The sequence below is a fragment of the Schistocerca americana genome, chromosome 10 (assembly GCF_021461395.2).
Source record: "Schistocerca americana isolate TAMUIC-IGC-003095 chromosome 10, iqSchAmer2.1, whole genome shotgun sequence".
In the NCBI taxonomy this organism is placed as follows: domain Eukaryota; kingdom Metazoa; phylum Arthropoda; class Insecta; order Orthoptera; family Acrididae; genus Schistocerca; species Schistocerca americana.
Genome location: NC_060128.1, coordinates 144,436,910 through 144,459,014, shown reverse-complemented (window position 1 = coordinate 144,459,014; position 22,105 = coordinate 144,436,910). Strand labels below are relative to the sequence as shown.

Here is a 22,105-nt window from a genome sequence, read left to right as displayed (position 1 = left end):
ACAAAAAAAGATGAAAATCTGATATTGCATGTTTCTCCTTCACATGTACATTCGATAGTGCATGAAAGCATGAATATTTTAACATTTAGTTGTGCAGGGAATTCGTTGCCTAAGTTATTATAGTATTACAAGAGTGTGAATAGATTTTGGATGAAACAGGGAGAATGCAGGGCGCAATTGCCTCAGCGACTTCAAGCAGCCTGCTGAAAATATCTTTTAGGAACGAGTAAACTATAGAATGTGCTGTCATCACATACCCCTTGCACTCTCCACAATACGATCCCCACACCCACCCACTGCCCACTCCACTCCCAAGTTGTTCTACATTAAAACCAGTTTTAATAACTGAGTACCACCTGTATGAACAGATTGGGCGATATTTTTGTTGATCAACGCAATTTCAGGGTGACATTGGCCAGTCCAAGTCCATTTTTATGCACTGATTTTAATTTAATGTTATTTGAAATGCACTGCTGCCTTGTGAAATGCTGAAATATTGTAACCCCAATGTTCTATCATTCTCCACATAACAACTCCAATGCTAACATTAAACTGCTATAGAAATTGTGCACACTATTTTATATGTAGTGCAACCACAGCTGAAATATTCCATGATTTGAATAAACAAGACCACTGTGGTTGTTAGAATTCTTTGTCGAAGAAGATGACCGGTTTCACAAATTAAATTGCACCTGAAGGTGCCTCAATGGATATAAACAGACAAAAGAACTTGTCAGAAATTGAGCCATGCCAAGAAATGGACAAATAAAAGTGATAAGGTCTGGGTCTATTTAAAAGATTTAAAGCAGACAAAGCCACTCCCAACATTTATATGCAGGTATTTAAAACTTATGACTCACGAATGTGTAACCATATTTCTTGTTACAGCTTATCCATTATTAGAAACTATCAGGACAGCATCCCACAAAAAACACTAAATGACAGCACTTACATTAAATTCAACTGCAAGTAAGAACTGAAATGATTAACAAAACAACAACTCGACTCAAGTAAGGGCAGTGATGTACAATGTTTGGTCTTGGCTAAAGTAGGGATGGTCGTCAGCCGTTAGGCTGAAATATCTATATATCGATAGCACTATCAGTGAACTTATTGACTGTTGATAGTTCATATTATTTTTGCACCATACGATGGAACATCAAAATACAAGGGGAATCGAAAAGTTTCTGTTTAAAGGCCGTACAGTCCACAAATGGTATGCCACTCGGGCAAAATCACTATGGGCATTGAGGAAATTATTCCATTAACGCACCATGTTGAAGGTAAAACAACATGATCTGCTGCATGAAGAAGTCTGTAACTGCCTGCTGCACATCCTTGTCCAACAGGAATAGTTGACCCTTCAACATCTTTTTTAAGAGAACAAAGGCATGATAATCACATAGGCAGAGATCAGGACTATAGAGCGGGTGCCCGAGTGTCTCCTACTCGAACTCGCTTAATGTCTGTGTTACAACATTTGCAATGTGGGTATGTGCATTGTCAGGGAGCAGCAGCACTCCAGAACATACCATAATGATGGTTTTCAACAGATGTGCTTCCCTGTACACATTATTCGTTTTCTTATGGATGTCTGCCAGTGTTTGCCCTTCCACAGCTACGAAAAAATTAACATCACATAGGTACTGTTTGGACGCATTTGGTAATAACGTCACCATAATTCACATTTCCACATTCATCCCACATGTCAGAAAGACACTAATGCCACACTAATCCTTTGCCCCTGTTGGTGCTTATACACCCAAATCGGAGTCGCACTACATTGCGTATATACAGCAGCAATGTTCTCAAATAGAAAATTTGATCGTCCCTTTTATCCTTCTATTTGATTACACAGTAACGTCATACTCTCATCGATGCTGACATTTTTACTACGAAAATATACTCTTTGAAATTTGTCGAGTACCTGTGAAACGACTGATCTCAGTTTACCATGTTGTGTTTCTGGTGATTCAGTAGCAAAGTGCAAATACTTAGAGATAACATCTTCTCAGTGGCATTATTTTAGCAAGTACTGGAGTCTCAATTATTTTTCTTTGTGACCAACTGTCTTGTACAGAAGGTTTTCATGTCTGTGACATGAGGATGCAGGGAGCAAAGTGTGCATTCAGTTTATCAGCTGTTATAGGAAACAAGCATGTGTTGTCACTGCTTGAATTAGTAGTCTGTGGTTTCGCTGCAAAAGAGATAGTTTCTCTCACAATGGAGTCAAAAGCTGTTGTTATAAACTGATTTACGACCTGAAGTTATGTAGGATTTTGTCCCAGATGCTGCAGAACCATTGTTTCTATTTCAGATGTTACGGAGCAACTGCCAGTTATAGGACGAGTAGCTACATTGTCCCAGTTTCAATGGGCCACCTTTCAAGATGCCGCAAAATATTTTGTCATCACATCGGCACAAGTTTCGCGTGACGCTGCACTTCATTGTGCACTTACAGTTTCCCTATCCTCCAATATGCTAACTGTTGATATCTCACTTGCACTCTCATTGTCTTCACCATTATCTGCATCACCAATATCACTCTCTTCGAAAAAATGTCAATTTTTTGTGGCCATCTTGTGGCGTGGCGTCAGTTTCATAAACATACAACTAGTGCCATCAAGCGGTATGGCTCACAATTATTACAGAAAGCACAGAGCTACAGAAGACTCGTATGTTGCATCTACAGTGCTGTGATGGGTGTACCAGTCATTGTAGCACAATACACAGAGCTGCTATGATGGCTATATCCATGTACTGTAGGTGAATGGGTTAATTTAGCTTGCAACCTTTTTAGTGTAAACAATGTCACTGGCACTTTGAAATCCTAGATTACACTCTCAGCCTCTTATACTTATTGTGTAATTATCAGCAACTGTCTGTCATCAAATAAAATGAGAGTTGACTGATGATAATGTACCAATAATGCCTGGGCTGTGGTACTCCAGCATCAGCTATCGTTACTACCACACTATCCCTCACCTGCCCTACCTCCCAAAATGAGTCAGTGGCGTTGAACTACTCTACTGTCTGGACAGTCTTCATTATTATAATTGTGTATGTTCTATCCTTGTTAACCAGTAGTGTAATACTGCACTACGGACTCTGGCAAATTACCAGCAGCAGTAGTTTGTTTTGTATATCGCTCTGTTGCTGTAGAATGACAATTGAATTTCGTCACAGACCTGATGGAGCTTTTTGTCACAAGGACAACGAGAGGTTATCTGTAAATGATTACCATGTGGTAGGTGTCACTGATAAGCTGTTAATGGTTGTGCATCACTTCTAATAGCACTGTTTTATGTTCGCTCGATAATCAAATTTATTTGGTACAAAAACCTTTTTCAAGCTAGAATACAATGCCCACGAACAAAAATACACACATGCCGCCATGTCTCGATCCCTGAGTCAACAGATGGAGACGTTTGCAAGGTAACAACCATCTGCATGAACAGTTCGACGATGTTTGCAGCAGCACGGACTATCAGCTCGGAGACCGTGGCTGCCGTTACCCTCAACGCTGCATCACAGACAGGAGCGCCTGCGATGGTGTGCTCGACGAAGAACCTGGGTGCACAAATGGCAAAACATTTTTTTCGGATGAATCCAGGTTCTGTTTACAGCATCATGATGGTCGCATCCGTGTTTGGCGACATCGCGGTGAACGCACATTGGAAGCGTGTATTTGTCAGCGCCATACTGGCGTATCACCCGGGCGTGATGGTATGGGGTGCCATTGGTTACACATCTTGGTCACCTCTTGTTCGCATTGACGGCACTTTGAACAGTGGACGTTACATTTCAGATGGGTTACGACCCGTGGCTCTACACTTCATTTGAGCCCTGTGAAACCGTACATTTCAGCAGGATAATGCACGAGCGCATGTTGCAGGTCCTGTACGGGCCTTTCTGGATACAGAAAATGTTCGACTGCTGCCCTGGCCAGCACATTCTCCAGATCTCTCACCAACTGAAAACGTCTGGTCAATGGTGGCCGAGCAACTGGTTCGTCACAATTCGCCAGTCACTACTCTTGATGAACTGTGGTATCGTGTTGAAGATGCATGGGCAGCTGTACCTGTACATGCCATCCAAGCTCTGTTTGACTCAATGCCCAGACATATCAAGGCCGTTATTATGGCCAGAGGTGGTGGTTCTGGGTACTGATTTCTCAGGATCTATGCACCCAAATTGCACAAAAATGTAATCACATGTCAGTTCTAGTATAATATATTTGTCCAATGAGTACCTGTTTATTTATTGGTGATTTATTTTTGGCCTGAACTTATCTGTCGTATGATAGACTCTTGCGTATAGCTTCCAAAAGAGCAGTGCAGATGCAGTCAAAAATCGTTTCCAAAATGAGTAAGAAATTTTACTGGCTTAACTTTCTGTAATCAAACTGGGAAATTGACCATCTTACGACACCATCAAGTTCCACAACCACATGCTTTACCTTACAATTTTTCATTCATTTCTGGAGCACTGTATTCCACAACTGAATTAGTTACTCTCTTTCAAGTCTGAGCTGTTCTAATATACTACTCTGTTCAAAAGACATTAAAAGCAGAATTTCTATCTGCGTTAGCAGTACTCAAACAAGTTACCCAACCGGTCAGTGTGCGCAACTTACCCTTTTCAACACATATATTTTTATCTTTTGCCTTTTATTTGAAAATATACAGGATCAAATGTGGTACTCACACTATAAAAAAGGTTCAGCAGTAATCAAATCTGTATTGGAAATACAGTATTTGGAAACTGTGTGTCGTCACAAATGCAGAGAGAGAAGTAAAGCTGCAGAATGCAGCTTACATCAGCAGTTTTCACATTAACCAAATCATTTTTTATGGACCTATTAGAAAATACACTGATCAAAGCTACAACCATAGACACAAACATGCAAACTAAAAATTAGCAATTCAAAACTCATTGCACATACAACGACGAATCTGATAATTTGATCAGTCATCAGATTTGCCAAGAGTACATTAAAATGTAATCAACTGCAGTTTTTCCATTACAAATTCAAAAAGAACTTTTTTTTTCTCATGCATATGATCTCACTATATATAAATGGTAGGTTTGTGATAGTTCACGAAGCGTTTTCTTCTTTCACTTTGAAGCGTAGTTACAGTAACAGTTCACAGCCTACGACGAATGCCGACCACTATTAAAATGCCTCTAGTTCTGCTGCTCGGTGGTGGGGCCCTCAACAGCCCCTGAGTCGCTGCCCACTGCCTGCTTCGTCTCCTCCTTTTTCTCTTCCTCGTTTGGCTGAGCTGGCTGCTTCTCGTCATCAACGTCCAGGCCGTAAGTGAAGCGCGCCGCTATACGCACTTTGCGGGTTTTGCGCGCTGCCGGCCCACCAGAGCCCTTGCTGGATGTGGAGACAACTTTGTCTGGAGTTCCCACGTTGCCCCCACTCGACTTATTCACAGGCGACTGCTCGACGGAAGTTGTCGAGTTCTGAAAATTTGTGGTGCACAGACATTAATAAACAATAAAAAGTAAAGGACCTTCCACACAAGTATTAAAAATCTGTTAAATTTGGATTACACGGTAAATATCACAAATGTAATGGTTGCTGATTCAAATAAATATCTAGGGATTACAATACGCTATTTTTTATATTAAAAATATGGTTCAGATTGTTGTTATTTGGAGTGATTATATCAGTTATTTGGAGTGATTATAACGTTCAAATCACATTTGCAATCAATATTCGCACAAAATCTCTCTTATTTTTGTGTAATTAAAGCTTAAAAGTCATTAAATTTCAAGATTTGGTCATATGATCGAAAATTCTCTGTTATTGACTGAAGCTCTGGTGACGTCACAGACTAGGAGTAAAACGAAGCTATATGTGTGTTACATGAGTGTTAGCCAAAGTTACTAGGTTTTTACGTACTTTTTCTGCAAATAGTTACACTATTTAGGTATGTAAAACACATTTATTTCTTTTAAGCAACAACAGAAAGGAATTTTATGAATGCTGACAGTGTAAACTTCGCAAAAATTGATGTGTTTATGCACCACTCATTCAGAGCAGTGATATGTGCAAGGATGGCCATTCTTTTCCCCCTTCTTGTGGAAAATCTTAGTGCTGATTTCCAGTATACAAGTTACGCAGCAGAGGAGCCACAAACAGTATGCACTCTGTTGTGCAATGGATAGCGTTTGTGATTATGGAAAGGAAGAATATAGGTTTGAGTCCTGGAGGGGTCATAATTTTACACAAAATCTGAAAATAGTGTTAGCAAGAACTCATTGTAGCAGTTGCTTCAATGATGAGATGTATTGGATATAGCTTCACGATAATCTACTCTGAAAAATGGACAACTGAGGATAAATGTATCTACTTTGCTTACAAACAATTACCTTTTTTGGAAAGCATTGCAAACAGTGAAGATATCACCATACTCCCACAGTACAACGAGGTTTAGTACAACATCCAGGTAACACAAAGGCTGCACTGTTTGCGAGTGTAAACTAACATCATGTCTGAAGCAGACTTAACTTCATTTTATGCAAGATGATGAAACTTCAAAAGCTTAAACAAAAGGATCCTTGCTGAACAGTATGAAGATTTCTTTTAAAAGAAAAACTACTACTACTACTACTAAAATAAGAAATTAGTGGTCACATTAACTAGAAAATATCTTTTTGAAAGTGATGTGTGTGAACAATTATTGCAAATGTACGTGCATGTAAATGCCAAGAAAAACATAAAAATACACTGTTTGTAATCAGTCTGGTGAAGTTATGTAATTGTGATTTGGTTTTCACATGAAAGGACTGTCAATTTGTTTTATAAAGAAGTTAAAATATTATTGCAGGCTAGATTTAAACCAGCGATCTACGGATATCATCTTCTAATATTCGACAGTCCACCGCTCTACCGACCAAGTTGCCAATGCTGTGCAAGGAAGTGGGTATAACAATAATTTTTATTAAGAGTTAATTTTCGTTGACTGACACTGTCCTTCTTTGTAACAGTGAGAAAGCATATCTCTGAGGTAAATTAATGTTAACTTCAGAGTGCAAAACATTTATAACTAAGTAAGGGAATTTTGGCGGCGACATGATGGCATTTTGCTGGTACAGTGCAACTAATTTTTTACATACCTTCTCACTCTCTGAAACAATCAAAAACAATTTTTCAAGAGTTTTTATGGATGTATTAGTACAGTGTAGTACTACACACCATTTGGAATCCATTTTCTGACATGTAAATTCCACACCAAGACATCACTGTGAATTAGCTTTATGACAGTACGAGCAGCGAGCTAGCCAGTTGACTCAAATGGAGCATTTTAGCAGGCATTCAAATTATTCAAATTTTATTTCTGTTTTTATAAAAGGGTGCTGAAATTCATGAAGGCAAAAAGCATAAAATGGCATAATTAACAATTTAAGATGAGTTCAAGAAAATAGTCAAATACCCTATTACAAACATCTTACGTAGAAGCTATCTAACAGAAAATGTTGTGGGGGAAGGCAAACTAAAGACTGCAATTTATTGGCTGAACATTTAGAAGATGCAACAAATCTATTTAAGATACTATCCACTCTACACTTGTCCATCTTCTTCTAGAGCATTGCTGCAAGGTATGGGATCCTTAGCAGACAGGAGACGGAAGATATCGAAAAAGTTAAAAGAAGGGTAGCTCATTATGTAGTATCACGAAGTAGGAGAGAGAGAGAGAGAGAGAGAGAGAGAGAGAGAGAGAGAGAGATGTTATGGATATGATAATCAAGTTGGGATGGCAATCATTAAACCAATGGCTTTTTCATTGCCACGAGATCATTTTGTGAAATTTCAGTCACCAACTTTTCTCCTGAATCTCACCAACATAGGAACCACAGTAATAAAATAGGAGAAATATGAGCTCAAATGGAAATATTTAGGTATTCATTTTTTCCATGTCCTATTCAAGAATGGAACAGTTGAGAAACTATCTGACGGCAGCTTGATAAACCCTCGAGAAAGGATGTAAGCGTGAATTTCAAAGCAGTCATATAGATGTCAATTAGTGAACATCTGCATCAGAAATTTACCCGAGAGGGACAACATTCTAAAATTACCATTGTTAAAAATACAACCGATTCCAAGAATTACATAATGTGTCATGCTCTAAGAAATTAATTTGATGGAAGGTATGTAAAATTCGTATCTCAAGTGCTTGTTACTGAGCTATTAAAATATGATTTGGAAGATTACTTTAATACACAAAAGGAAAACATATTTAATGAATACAGCAAGCTTCCAATTATCTAAGTGCAGATAATCCTGCTTGCAGATTATTCGGACACAGGTTGATGATTTTTGAAAAAATAACAAACAGTGTTGAAGTATTCTGTTTTAGTTAGATCAAATATTTTCATTCGTAGTACGTATTTTTGACTAAAAAAGTAGATGTTGAAAACATTAAGGAGCCATTAAATAGCGATGTCTGTGAGCTGGCATTCAAGTTGGAATGCGATGATGATACAGTGAAGAGTGACAGGTATGCTTACATAAATGGAAAGAGTTACAGCACAAAACATCAGGGGAACATTCATCAATAGGGACAGGAAAATTCTGCAAAAACAATAATGCAAAATTAGCATTTTTAGCAAAATTACGTGAGATAAATGGCACTGAGGTATTGGAACATTCATAATTTTGCTGCATAAAAATGTTATAAATCTGAGGACAGCAGTTCACTAATATTCATAACTGATCATTACTGAACATTAAAACTGCATTTTGACTTCTAAATTCCTAAAGGCTGAGGTTGGTGTATAATGTTAAACTGACACTTCATTTCCTTTGTAATGAGCTTCGATGTCACGATGATAATAGTACCAAAATTAGCAAAAATAATAAAGAATATAGCTATGAAACACTGAATTTGGCAAGGAAACACTAAATTTGGCAAAAAAAACTCTGCATTTTGGCAAAAAAGTAACATCTCTATTTGAGGAAAAAGTAACATCAAATGTGGCAACATGGTCAATGAATTTGGCAAAAAACTTACACCGTATTTGGCAAAAATAATAGAGACTTTGGCAGAAGAGATACCATATGTGGCAAAAATATAAGAAATTTGGTAAATAAATAATAAGAAATTAGTCAAAAAATAGCACTGAGTTTGATCATAGAACAAAAGGATTTTTTTTTCCAGTTCCTATTTATCACACTCTTCTCTTTTGTTCAGATGTTCATTGCATAATGAGTATTAAATGAGTACATTTTCATTCTGTTTGGTACTGATGTCCATTAGCAACATCATTATAAGTTGTGACCTAGGAATGTCATCTTAAGCAATTTCTTGCTATGCCTGAAGCACATGCTGTGTCACTTCACTAAGATTGTTGATGGGAGGCCAGTATGAAAGTATATCGCTTACCAGACATGCCCTTTCAGTGACAAATCAGTGAACTGGCCAGGTCAGTCTAGGATTGCCACAATTATCTAGACATCTATTGTGTGAACTGCAATGCGGGTTTTGCACTATCCTAGATGAAAATGCTATCTGGAACCCCAGTCATGAAAGGTATACCATTCTTGCCACATGCTAGTGAGCATACGGCCTCCCTTCAACAATTACCAAATCAGTCCTATTGCCATATCCACTAATTCCTCACACCAAGACTCTACAAGTCAGAGAGTGACACATCTCGAGAACCACTACCTCACCAGGTCATATAAGGACACGTAAGAGTCAATTTGATTACCACAAACAGAAGTGAGACCTATCACTCAACATAACAGAATACATTCGAAACATTGATCCAGCTCCCAGTGACCTGTTCCTGACGGTCTGTGGAGAACCTCTCGCCAGATCTCAGCTGTCATCATCCACAAGCTGTGCAACAATGCTACGACTTGCTTGTGGTGCAGTCCTCCTGGAACTTGCTGTGCTTACTCTTCCATGTACAATCCTTCTACTCACCACTCATTCTGCAGCCATCAGGCTCAAGGGCAAGGCTACATATGAAACCAGTCATGTGATTTACAAGCTAAGCTGCAACCACTGTGCTGCATTCTATGTAGGCAAGACAACCAACAAGCTGTCTGTCGGCATGAACGGCCACCGACAAACTGTGGCCAAAAAACAAGTGGACCACCCTTTTGCTGAACACGCTGGCAAACATGATATCCCTCATCTCAATGACTGCTTCACAGCCTGTGCCATATGGATCCTTCCCACCAACACCAGCTTTCTGAATTGGGCAGGTGGGAATGTTCCCTGCAATACATCCTACTTTCCCATAACCCTCTTGGCCTTAACCTTCCTTAGTCACTGTCCTCACCCATCCAGCCGCCTCCCTGTTCCCATTCCAGCACTACACAGCCGTCATTTAACCGCCACAACCAGTCTTTTAATTTCTCTCCTTTCTGCTACTTAACCCCCCCCCCCCCCCCCCAGCATCTTCTCTCCTGCCCTCTGTCTAAACTGCAACACTTCACTGCCCACCGCTCCCACCATACTATCCCTCCCCCTCCCCGCCCCACCCCCGCCCCAGCCCCAGCCTCCTCCTTACCTCCATCCAGTCGCCACTCCCATCATGCACTGGTGCTGCTGTTCGCAGTGTGGTTTCAGCCCTCTGAGACTGCAGATGTGTGTGCAAGTTGCGGTTACGTGTGTGTGTGTGTGTGTGTGTGTGTGTGTGTGTGGGCGCACGCGCGCATGCGTATGTGTCTACTGCTGACAAAGGCCTTAATGGCTGAAAGCTTTAATTGTGTGAATCTCTTTGTTGTTACTATCGCGACTCAGCATCTCCGCTATATGGTGAGTAGCAACTTCCCTTCTCTGGTATTGTTAAGATATTGAAAATCATTTTTCTTGCCCTAGAAGCTGTTAAATAGGCAACCTGCTGCTGTTACTAGGCTCCAGATTCTGGGATAGTTGGTTAGAAATAAAGGGTGTTTTAGGATCTAAAGATCACCAGTTGTTTGAAATAATAAAACCAGTGACCGACAGATGGAAAATAAGTCTACTGTCTTAAATTTACAATTTAGAGAAATTTATCAGATAGTTGTATATAAGATAGAGGGAGTGAACCGACCTGCACCTGCTCACTCTCCTGCCCTCTGTGACGACCCTCCTCGCCTTGCGAACCACGACCGGTGACGGCACGTGACTTGACGGCCGCCTGCAGCGGCACGAACGGCTGCGCCTGCTGCCCGAGAAAACGAGGGGGCAGTGCCCCTGGCGGAGGGGCCACGTTCTGGAAGAGCTGCTGGTGTGGCTGGTGGTGATGGAGGTTCTGCAGGCGCGGCGGGAGGCCTCCGGCGACGCCTCCGCCCGTGCCCGGGCCGTACTGAGCGTGGCCGGCCTCTGCCAGACCAGAGCGGCGGTTGTACTGCTGCTGTTGTGAACCCTGCAACAGAAGCCGTAAAGTGGGTGGTTGCCACAATCGTGAAACTTCTAAGTTTTAGAATATACTATAGTCCAAAGTAGCTAACCGTTCAGTTGCACTATCACCAGAATTTGTAACATTAGTGAAATATTTATGAATACCTATTTGGAATGGATTTCAGTTGGAACGATTGACTGAACATAGTTACAGGATATCAAAATTGAAAAACCATCTGTGAAAGTCTAATTCAAGCACTGACGGCATCATTCACAAAATTTGCCAGACTAATTCCTGACTGTACATCATCCTGGGCACCCAATTTGATTACTGGAAGGTAGAGACACATAACACGATGATGATTCAGTAATAAAGGGAATGAGTCATCTGTGAGAAAATGTTCATTTGGGAAGTTGAAGAGAGAGACAAAATTACTGAGGCGCTCTGTGTATTTATTTAGTTGGTGCATAAATTTGCAGCATTTTTGCACAAGTTTAATAAACACAACAGATACACATAGCGGAGACTAGTCGTGAACAATATATTCTCCTTCACTATTTACAACAGTCTTCCAATGCTGGGGTAGCTTTTCAATTCCATCACTGGTTTTGAGGAGAACAACTCGCCAAGCCATGCTCAGAGTGCATTATCATCTGTAGTGGAATTTCCTTGAACATTGTTTAATATGGAGTGGAAAAGGTGAAAATCTGAGGATACAAGAACAAGGGAATAGGTTTGGCACAGAATGACTTCCCAACTCAATTTCTGTGTAGTGCTTTTTGTCAGTCTAGCAGGATGTGGCCGGGTGTTATTGTGGAGTAGTACCACTTCACGCAGTCTTCCTGCTCACCGTTCCTGGACTGTGTCTGCAACATGTCTCAGTTGTTGACAATAAATGTGATTAGTGATGGTTTCAGCTTGGGGAAGCAATTCGTAGTACACCACATCATTGCTGTTCCCTCAGATGCATAACATTATCTTTTTTAGATGCATGCAGGTCTTTATACAGGGAGTTACTGCTTTGTTTGGGCGCAACCATTCCTTCCACTTCCATACGTTAGCATAAAGACACCATTTCTCAGCACCAGTAATAATACAGGATAGGAGGAGATTAGGGTTTAGCATCCCGTTGCCAATGAGGTCATTAGAGACGGAGCACAAGCTAAGACTAGGGAAGGGTGGAGAAGGAAAGTGGCTATGCCCTTTTAAGGGAACCATCCCAGTATTTGCATTAATGAATTAGGGAAATCACGGAAAAATTTAAATCAGGATGGCCGGACAGGTATGAACAGTCGTCTTCTCGAATGCGAGTCCAGTGTACTAAACACTATGCTACCCTGTTCACTTACAGGACAGGAATGGTCAGTGTTGTTCATAAGTGGACTGATGATGAGCAAGCAATGATGCACAAATGACCACCTGCTGATTTTTGTGATTTTGCTTTAGAGCATGAGGTGCCCTTTAAGGAAGATCATTCTGACATTAGTGACTCTCCATGTTCATGAAGACCTTTGAGGTTTGATGAAGATCATTTAAAAACATTAATTCAGAAAGTGTTATCCAAGCATTAGTGCAGCAGTTTCTTCTCAACAAGTCAATACTGCCAACAACAAATGTCACGGTGGAATATATGTACATGGTAACAGTTACAATTACACGACAGCTGAATGATGGCTTACACAAAGTTGACAAACCGACACTACAACCAACCTGACCGCCCCTTACTGGACTCGGAATGTTCTTGGCACGTGCACACACTTGCCCACAGATGTAACCCCGTACCAGATAATACGAGTGAAAGTAAACAAAGTGAGTAACCATTAGTGTTTTTGTGTCAGAGACAGTGGAGACCATTCGGATAATGCTCCATATTGCTTTTCCATTCAGTCACCACACTTGTTTGAGCATTCATTCTACTGGTAAACCAATCTGTGGTAAACACACAAGAGAACTCAGGCTCGAAGTTAAGGAGTCACTTAACAGCAGCCCACCTGTCTGTGCCAATTCTGAAGGAAGGGCCAGGCAGGTGCTTCTTTAATGGTCAAAGAGGTGAAAATCACTTGGAATGTGAGCCGGGCAATAAGGGTGTTCCAAAACAGTCCATTGGAAATGCCACACCAAATGCTGCATAACAGAGAATGTATGCAATCAGGTGTTTCCTTCTTACAGATTCTGAGGACAACTGTAAAGCCGAAACTGATTACATGATCCCGATTGAGTCCTATGATCAAAGGCAGCCAGTTTTTATATACATATAAGAAGAAGAGAGGGAGAGGTACAAACCTTGTTTCTAAGTGTAGCTGCATGGGTATGACTAAAAAATAAGGTGTTCATTAATGTTAACACTAATTGTGTATACATATTCCATAATTGACTCGTTCCAAATAATTTCAATAAAAGAATCATTCAAATAATCTATGGAACAACTAAATAACTGACTGATTAACTAACTAACTAACTACGTGTTATTTAGATATGAAGGTAACTTGTTTTCTCTTAAGGTTCAAAGTATTCTCATTTTAAGAAAATGTAATGCTGTCAAGTTTGCCAAACACAATATGTGAGACTCTCATAGATCAATTTAGTAAGGCATGGAGAGAAGAAATGGATGGTTCAACACCAATAATTATCTCAAGTAAAATGAGTAATCTTTTTTCCGTGATGACTGTTTCAGACTGTAATGCCCTAAATGAATGTCATAACTTACAGAATGAAGAAGTGAATTAACAAAACCATTAACAAATTTAATACACAGTTCAATTGGGAAAGTTTCATGATCATTTAAAAATCACTTAGATACCACCAGCACAGAAAGACAGCACCAACTGACACAGAATTACAGATCAACTTCCATGAACTCAGCACTGAGCAAGTTACCTGAAAGAGTAATCCTAGATAATAATTTTTTGAGGCTTTCAATAGCAAGCCACTTCAGTGACTTATGTCCCTAATCTACTCACATTATCCAGTTGGGGAAAGGGGATCTCTACAAGTTGATGAGCAATCCAAACAATGTGTTGTTTCTGACAACTCTTTTTCATCATTGAGTAGACAAGTAGTTTAAAGGCAGACTGAAAATTTCTATGCTCCGGCCAGGTTTCAATCCCGTGACATCTCAATTTCCAGTCACATACTTTAATGCTAGATCACTAGGACCAATCAAATGGAATCTTTCTTCAGTAAACGGAGGCTACTACACAACTTGCAGCACAGATTCAGAAAATAGCAATTCATATAAAAGCAGTAGTATCTTCTCTCATGAAGTGTTGAACAGAGTTGACATAGGAAAATCATTGGGACATTTATAGATTTCCAGAATGAATTTTCACTCTGCAGTGGAGTGTGCACTGACACGATACTTCCTTACATACAAAAGCTGAGTGCTGATTCGAACTCGAGCTCAGGATCTTCGCCTTTCACAGGCAAGTGCTCTACGAACTGAGTTACGCGACAACTTGTGACCTATCTTCGGAGCTTTATTTCCATCAGTATTTCATCTCCTACCTTCCAAACTTCACAGAGGTACCCGTGCGTAACATGCAAGACTACTATTCCTGGAAAAAAGGATATTGCGGGGACATGACATAGCAACAGCCTCGTGAGATTGTTTCCAGTGTGTGTAAGTTATGCAAGTGAACTCAAATGCAGTGACCAGGTTCATGAACAAAAGAGAAAAAAAAAAAAAAAAAAAATAGGAGCAACTAAGTGAAATGAAGTTTTTTGAGAAATCAGATAGGGGTGGTAAAAATGGAAAAGATTTAAAATAAAAGTGTTAGGTAACAACAGGTGTGAATATCAGTTTAATAATAAGTTGTCATTACAAAACAATGACAAATTATTTACAGAAGATGGAAAAAACTGGTAAACTCCACCTCAGAGAAGATCAGTCTGGGTTCTGGAGAAATGTAGGAGCAATAGTGGGGCCTTACTATGTGTTTTAGAAGACAAGTTAAAGAACAGCAGACCTGCCTGGATAGATGTGCATGTTAAAGCAGCACTTCTGGGAAGGGGAGCTGCACTGACCCCGGATCCAATCAGCCTGACAGGTTAAAGATGAGGGAGACATGCCAGCCAGTCTGGATGTGGTTTTTATGTGGTTTCCCACATCCAACTAGGTAAATACCAGGCTAGTACCAGAGTCCTGCATCAATTATGCAGTTTGCAAACATTTATGAAACTTTCACTCACTGTCATGTAAATAACACTATATGCAGACTGTTGGAGTACACATATTTTCTCCTGAGGGGGTGACAGGAAGGGCATCTTGGCACCTCATAATTAACCATGACAAATTTGTCCATAACAAATTTTGACCCTGTGCTAATGTGGAACAAAGGCACAAGATCAAAGTAAGGTTAAAGAATAGCTTTTCTATGTTTATAGCAGTCGTTAATTTAGGGAAACCTTTTGACAATGTTGACTGCAGCACACAAACTTTCAAATTCCGAAGACAGCAGGGAGTGGAATATTCTTGGCAATTTGTGCGTAAACAAGACTGCAACTATAAGAGAAGAAGGACATGAAAGGAAAGCAGTAGCTGAGAGGGGAGTGAGACAAGGATGTAGCCTATCCCCTATGTTTCTCAATCTCTACAGTGAGCAAACAATAAAGGGAACCAAGGAGACTTTGGAAAGGGAATTTAAGTTCAAGCTGAATAAATAAAAACTTTCACAGAATTACAATGTCATCAGCAATCCTCAGAAAATCTTAAAGGACTTGGAAGATATGTTGAAAGGAACATATAATGTCTTGAAATGAACTGAATATTAAGAAAGTAAAACAAATGTAATGAGATGTAGTCAAATCATATCAAACAATGGTGAGGGAATTAGATGAGGAACTCACACATTAGAAGTAGTCAACGAATTTTGCTATTTTGGGCACCAAAACACTGATGATGACTGTAGTGGATAGGCCGTAAAGTGCAGACTACTAATAGCAACTAGTTTATGGAAACATCAAATGTAAATTTAAGTGTCAGAAAGCCTTTTTCTGAAGATGTGTGTCTGAAGTGTGGTGGTGGACAAAAGTGAGGTATGGGCAAAGATTAGATATGTAGGCAGGTTAACTACCAAGGAGGTGCTGAACCAAACCCTGGAGAAAGGAAATTTGTGTCACAACCTAACTAAAATAAGAGGTCGGTTGATAGGACATACAAACTGAGATAAAAAAAATAATAGGAATTTTTCAATTTCATGGGCATTATAAGTCTGATTTTCAAAGAAATTTTATTATATTATTGGTACACAATTTCCCCATGTACATATGCATTTTCAGCTGCTTTTAATACTTAGTCTATTGTTGACAGTCAAAAAGGTATGTGTTTTTGAAGGCTTGGCAAATTTTTACTTTCGAAAAAGAGGGATTGAAGAATTTGCATTAAATTTTGCTTGAGAAATGGAATAATGTGCACCACATCATTCAAAATGTTGACCGTGGCTTTTGAAAATGTACTACATGTAAGACAAGAGTTTACAAGTGGTATAAACATTTCAGATAAGGCCGAGAAGACAAAGATGATGACTGCCCTTGATACCCTAGCACATTAATTACTAAAGAATTGTTGATTCTTTGAACCTCAGAATACCAGGTGTGATCGGAAAGTAACAAGAATTGCGTTTCTTGATTTATTCATCAATTTCAACTTTGTCCACATCAGAATAATCCCCCTGAGATATACTACACTCATGCCAGCACTTTTTCCAATCTAGGATGCACTACTGGAACTCACTTTTCATTGCTGTTGTTGTGGTCTTCAGTCCTGAGACTGGTTTGATGCAGCTCTCCATGCTACCCTATCCTGTGCAAGCCTCTTCATCTCCCAGTACCTACTGCAAACTACATCCTTCTGAATCTGCTTAGTGTATTCATCTCTTGGTCTCCATCTACGATTTTTACCCTCCACCCTGCCCTCCAATACTAAATTGGTGATCCCTTGATGCCTCAGAACATGTCCTACCAACCGATCCCTTCTTCTGGTCAAGTTGTGCCACAAACTTCTCTTCTCCCCAATCCTATTCAATACTTGCTCATTAGTTATGTGATCTACCCATATAATCTTCAGCATTCTTCTGTAGCACCACATTTCGAAAGCTTCTATTCTCTTCTTGCCCAAACTATTTATCGTCCATGTTTCACTTCCATACATGGCTACACTCCATACAAATACTTTCAGAAATGACTTCCCGACACTTAAATCTATACTCAATGTTAACAAATTTCACTTCTTCAGAAACGCTTTCCTTGCCATTGCCAGTCTACATTTTATGTCCTCTCTACTTCGACCATCATCAGTTATTTTGCTCCCCAAATAGAAAAACTCCTTTACTACTTTAAGTGTCTCATTTCCTAATCTAATTCCCTCAGCATCACCCGACTTAATTCGACTACATTCCATTATCCTCGTTTTGCTTTTGTTGATGTTCATCTTATATCCTCCTTTCAAGACACTATCCATTCCATTCAACTGCTCTTCCAAGTCCTTTGCTGTCTCTGACAGAATTACAATGTCATTGGCGAACCTCAAAGTTTTTATTTCTTCTCCATGGATTTTAATACCTACTCCGAATTTTTCTTTTGTTTCCTTTATTGCTTGCTCAATATACAGATTGAACAACATCGGGGAGAGGCTACAACCCTGTCTCACTCCCTTCCCAACCACTGCTTCCCTTTCATGCCCAACGACTCTTATAACTGCCATCTGGTTTCTGTACACATTGTAAATAGCCTTTCGCTCCCTGTATTTTACCCCTGTCACCTTTAGAATTTGAAAGAGAGTATTCCAGTCAACATTGTCAAAAGCTTTCTCTAAGTCTACAAATGCTAGAAATGTAGATTTGCCTTTCTTTAATCATTCTTCTAAGATAAGTCGTAAGGTCAGTATTGCCTCACGTGTTCCAACATTTATACGGAATCCAAACTGATCTTCCACGAGGTCAGCTTCTACCAGTTTTTCCATTCGTCTGTAAAGAATTCATGTTAGTATTTTGCAGCTGTGACTAATTAAACTTATAGTTGGGTAATTTTCACATCTGTCAACACCTGCTTTCTTTGGGATTGGAATTATTATATTCTTCTTGAAGTCTGAGGGTATTTCGCCTGTTTCATACATCTTGCTCACCAGATGGTAGAGTTTTGTCAGGACTGGCTCTCCCAAGGCCGTCAGTAGTTCCAATGAAATGTTGTCTACTCCCGTGGCCTTGTTTCGACTCAGGTCTTTCAGTGCTCTGTCAAACTCTTCACGCAGTATCGTATCTCCCATTTCATCTTCATCTACATCCTCTTCCATTTCCATAATTTGTCCTCAAGTACATCGCCCTTGTATAGACCCTCTATATACTCCTTCCACCTTTCTGCTTTCCCTACTTTGCTTAGAACTGGGTTTCCATCTGAGCTCTTGATATACATACAACTCGTTCTCTTATCTCCAAAGGTCTCTTTAATTTTCCTGTAGGCAGTATCTATCTTACCCCTAGTGAGATAAGCCTCTACATCCTTACATTTGTCCTCTAGCCATCCCTGCTTAGCCATTTTGCACTTCCTGTCAATCTCATTTTTGAGACGTTTGTATTCCTTTTTGCCTGCTTCATTTAATGCATTTTTATATTTTCTCCTTTCATCAATTAAATTCAATATTTCTTGTGTTACCCAAGGATTTCTACTAGCCCTCGTCTTTTTACCTACTTGATCCTCTGCTGCCTTCACTACTCCATCCCTCAAAGCTATCCATTCTTCTTCTACTGTATTTCTTTCCCCCATTCCTGTCAATTGTTCCCTTATGCTCTCCCTGAAACTTTTCATTATGATGTTCATTTCCTTCAGCATCCCCTCTGGCCCATGCCAAGCAATTTTCTCAATGTTTTAGGCATGAAACATGTAGCAGCAAATTTTCTTCCAAAATTGTTGAATTTCGACAAAAAATGTCACTCAGACATTGCTCATGAGCTGCTGAATGAAATCAACAATGATCCAGAGTTTCTGAAGGAGATTATAACAAATGACAAAATATGGTTATATGGGTATGACATTGAAACCCGGCCCAATCGTCCCAATGGAAACTGCCTGTAAAATCAAGATTTAAAAAGATTTATATATATATATGTGTGTGTGTGTGTGTGTGTGTGTGTGTGTGTGTGTGTGTGTGTGTATACCTGTGAGAGTGTATACCTGTCCTTTTTTCCCCCTTTCCGCTCCCAGGATCGGAATGACTCCTTATCCTCTCCCTTAAAACCCACATCCTTTTGTCTTTCCCTCTCCTCCCCTCTTTCCTGATGAAGCAACCATGGGTTGCGAAAGCTTGAAATTTTTGTCCTTTTTTCCCCCTTTCCGCTCCCAGGATCGGAATGACTCCTTATCCTCTCCCTTAAAACCCACATCCTTTTGTCTTTCCCTCTCCTCCCCTCTTTCCTGATGAAGCAACCATGGGTTGCGAAAGCTTGAAATTTTTGTGTGTGTTTGCGTTTGTTATTGTCTCTATCAACGTACCAACGCTTTCGTTTGGTAAGTTACAGAATCTTTGTTTTTACCATTTTCTTTGATTACAATGAGATGCTGTTTGTGTGAAGCAATCTGAAGAAAACAACTAGAATTGTAGCAAAACTACTTGTGGAAATTGTATCACAATAATTCTCCCAGTCACACCACATTACTTGTAAATGATTATTTCGGCAAAAAACAACTACTATGTTGCCTCAACCACTGTATTTGCTGGGTTTGGCCCCCTGTTACTTCTTTCTATGGCTGAGGCTGAAGAGAACCATGAACGCCCGTCATTTTGCCACCATTGATGAAACACAAACTGAATCACTGAAGGAGATGAACATTGTAACGAAAAGTGAGTTCCAGAAGTGCATCCAAGATTGGAAAAAGTGCTGGCATGAGTATTATATCTCAGGGGGATTATTCTAAAGTGAACAAAATTGAAATTGATGAATAAATAAAGACACTTTAAGAAACACAATTCTCATTACTTTTTAATCACACCTTGTATTCTGAGGTTCAAAGAGTCACCAATTTGGTAACAGAGGGAAATGTGGGGGGTAAAAATTGTAGGTGGTGACTAAAACCCAATGACAGTAAGAAGGTTCAGAAAGATATATGTTGCAATCATTATGAAGAGGCTTGCAGAGGGTTGAATTGTATGGACAGCTGCAAAAAATTAGTCTTGAATGGAAGACCACAACAACAGGGAGATAACGAACGAGGCAGTTATCAGCAAGCAATTGCCATTCAGCCTACCTGCCCAAACGGTGGTTGGAATCCCTGGCCATGACGTCCGTGATGTTGCAGGTGCTGCTGTTGATGCTGATGCTGCTGCTGATGTTGATGCTGATGCTGCCACCCTGGGCTGCCCCGAGATCCTTTCGGAGGGTGCCCCTGATGGTCCCTCAGCCGACTCCGGTCTGACGTGTCAGCTGGAAGGCAGATGACACCATTGTATGTTAAGCGTTGAAACACTGCATGGTGGAATATCTCTACTTGCTATAGAAACACTACTAACTTAAATCTATTTTGCTTTTCTGATAAATATATAACAATATGGTTTAGAGAGACAAGGATGAATTGCTGCATCTCCCCTGCCCACCAGTCGCCAGATCTCAATAATATAGATCCTTTTTGGTCTAATTTGGAGAGAAGAGTGAACAATCGTTAGCCACCTCCACCACTGTTATATGAACTTGCCACTATTTTGCAGGAAGAATGGTATAAGATTCTAAGAGTCCTATGAAAACCTTACAAGGTTTATCCATTCTGAGATGACTGGAAGCTATTTTGAATGCCAACAGTTTTCCCATATTGTATTAGTCATGGTAATGTGATGAGTTTTTGCTGTTTCCATATTTTTGTCCACCTTGTGTGCACTGGAGGCAGTAGGATCTTTTTGCAGTCACAAATGTCAGTTCTCTAAACTTTTCAATAGTGTTCCCATCAGGGATTCCCATTCAAGATTACAGAACATATCCGTAACACTAGTGTGTCGATTGAACCTTCTCGTAACAAATGTAGCAGCATGCCTCTGAATAGCTTCGATGTCTTCCTTTAATCCAACCTAGTGGTGATACCAAACATATATAGGAACCTTTTCTATATACTCAGGCTGCCAATAACAGTTTGCAGTGTGGCACTCTGGCAGACGCTTTCCACATACCTGGGAAGATAGCACCAGGATGTTGCCCTTCATCCATGGTTTGCAGGTTATTATGTGATTAATGAGTAAGCTGATTTGTCAGCATTGCTTAGTAATGAGCAAGTCCCTCATAGTCAGTCTCCCAACTTTAGATTGGGCTACTAAACCAATGTTCACCTATACCGGGAGCTGGTTTAAGGTGATGTGGGCCCATAACATTGAGCAACTGTCAAGGCTATTCAGCAATATGTGCTAATTTTTTAAAAAATATTGCTTAATCCCATACAAAATATGACGGCATCCTAAAATATATTTTGGGCCGCTACCTACATAGGCCATCTATTCACTAACATTGACCAAGAGACTCAACTGTTATTACTATTATTTTCGCTAGGTCGGAAGAATATGTATTGTTTTGTCCCAGAACATGTGCCTCTGTAGACAGATGTACTTACTGGGTACGTGCACTGAGTAATATGTTTATATTTTACGTATGTAATAGTGACGTATCACATATATGGTTATAGAAGATCCAATAACTGTTAAATTGATGAATAAATATGATACTCATTCTGCACTGATCGACTTGCGTGTTCACTTGCATCATACCTGGCAATATTTGTGAGC

At 39.9% G+C, this 22,105-nt stretch overlaps 1 protein-coding gene across 1 annotated transcript in view; it reads right to left on the bottom strand.

Annotated features, from left to right (window-relative positions):
• Nucleotides 1-5,122: 5,122 nt before the first annotated feature.
• LOC124552402 (5'-3' exoribonuclease 1) overlaps nt 5,123-22,105 on the bottom strand; it is a 183,738-nt gene continuing 166,755 nt past the window's right edge. The window contains exons 32-34 of the mRNA XM_047126666.1: nt 20,590-20,765; nt 11,062-11,376; nt 5,123-5,472 (exon numbers count right to left, since the gene is read on the bottom strand). Of these exons, the coding sequence (XP_046982622.1) occupies nt 5,188-5,472; nt 11,062-11,376; nt 20,590-20,765 (776 nt within the window). The 3' untranslated portion in view covers nt 5,123-5,187. The remainder of the gene's footprint in view (nt 5,473-11,061; nt 11,377-20,589; nt 20,766-22,105) is intronic.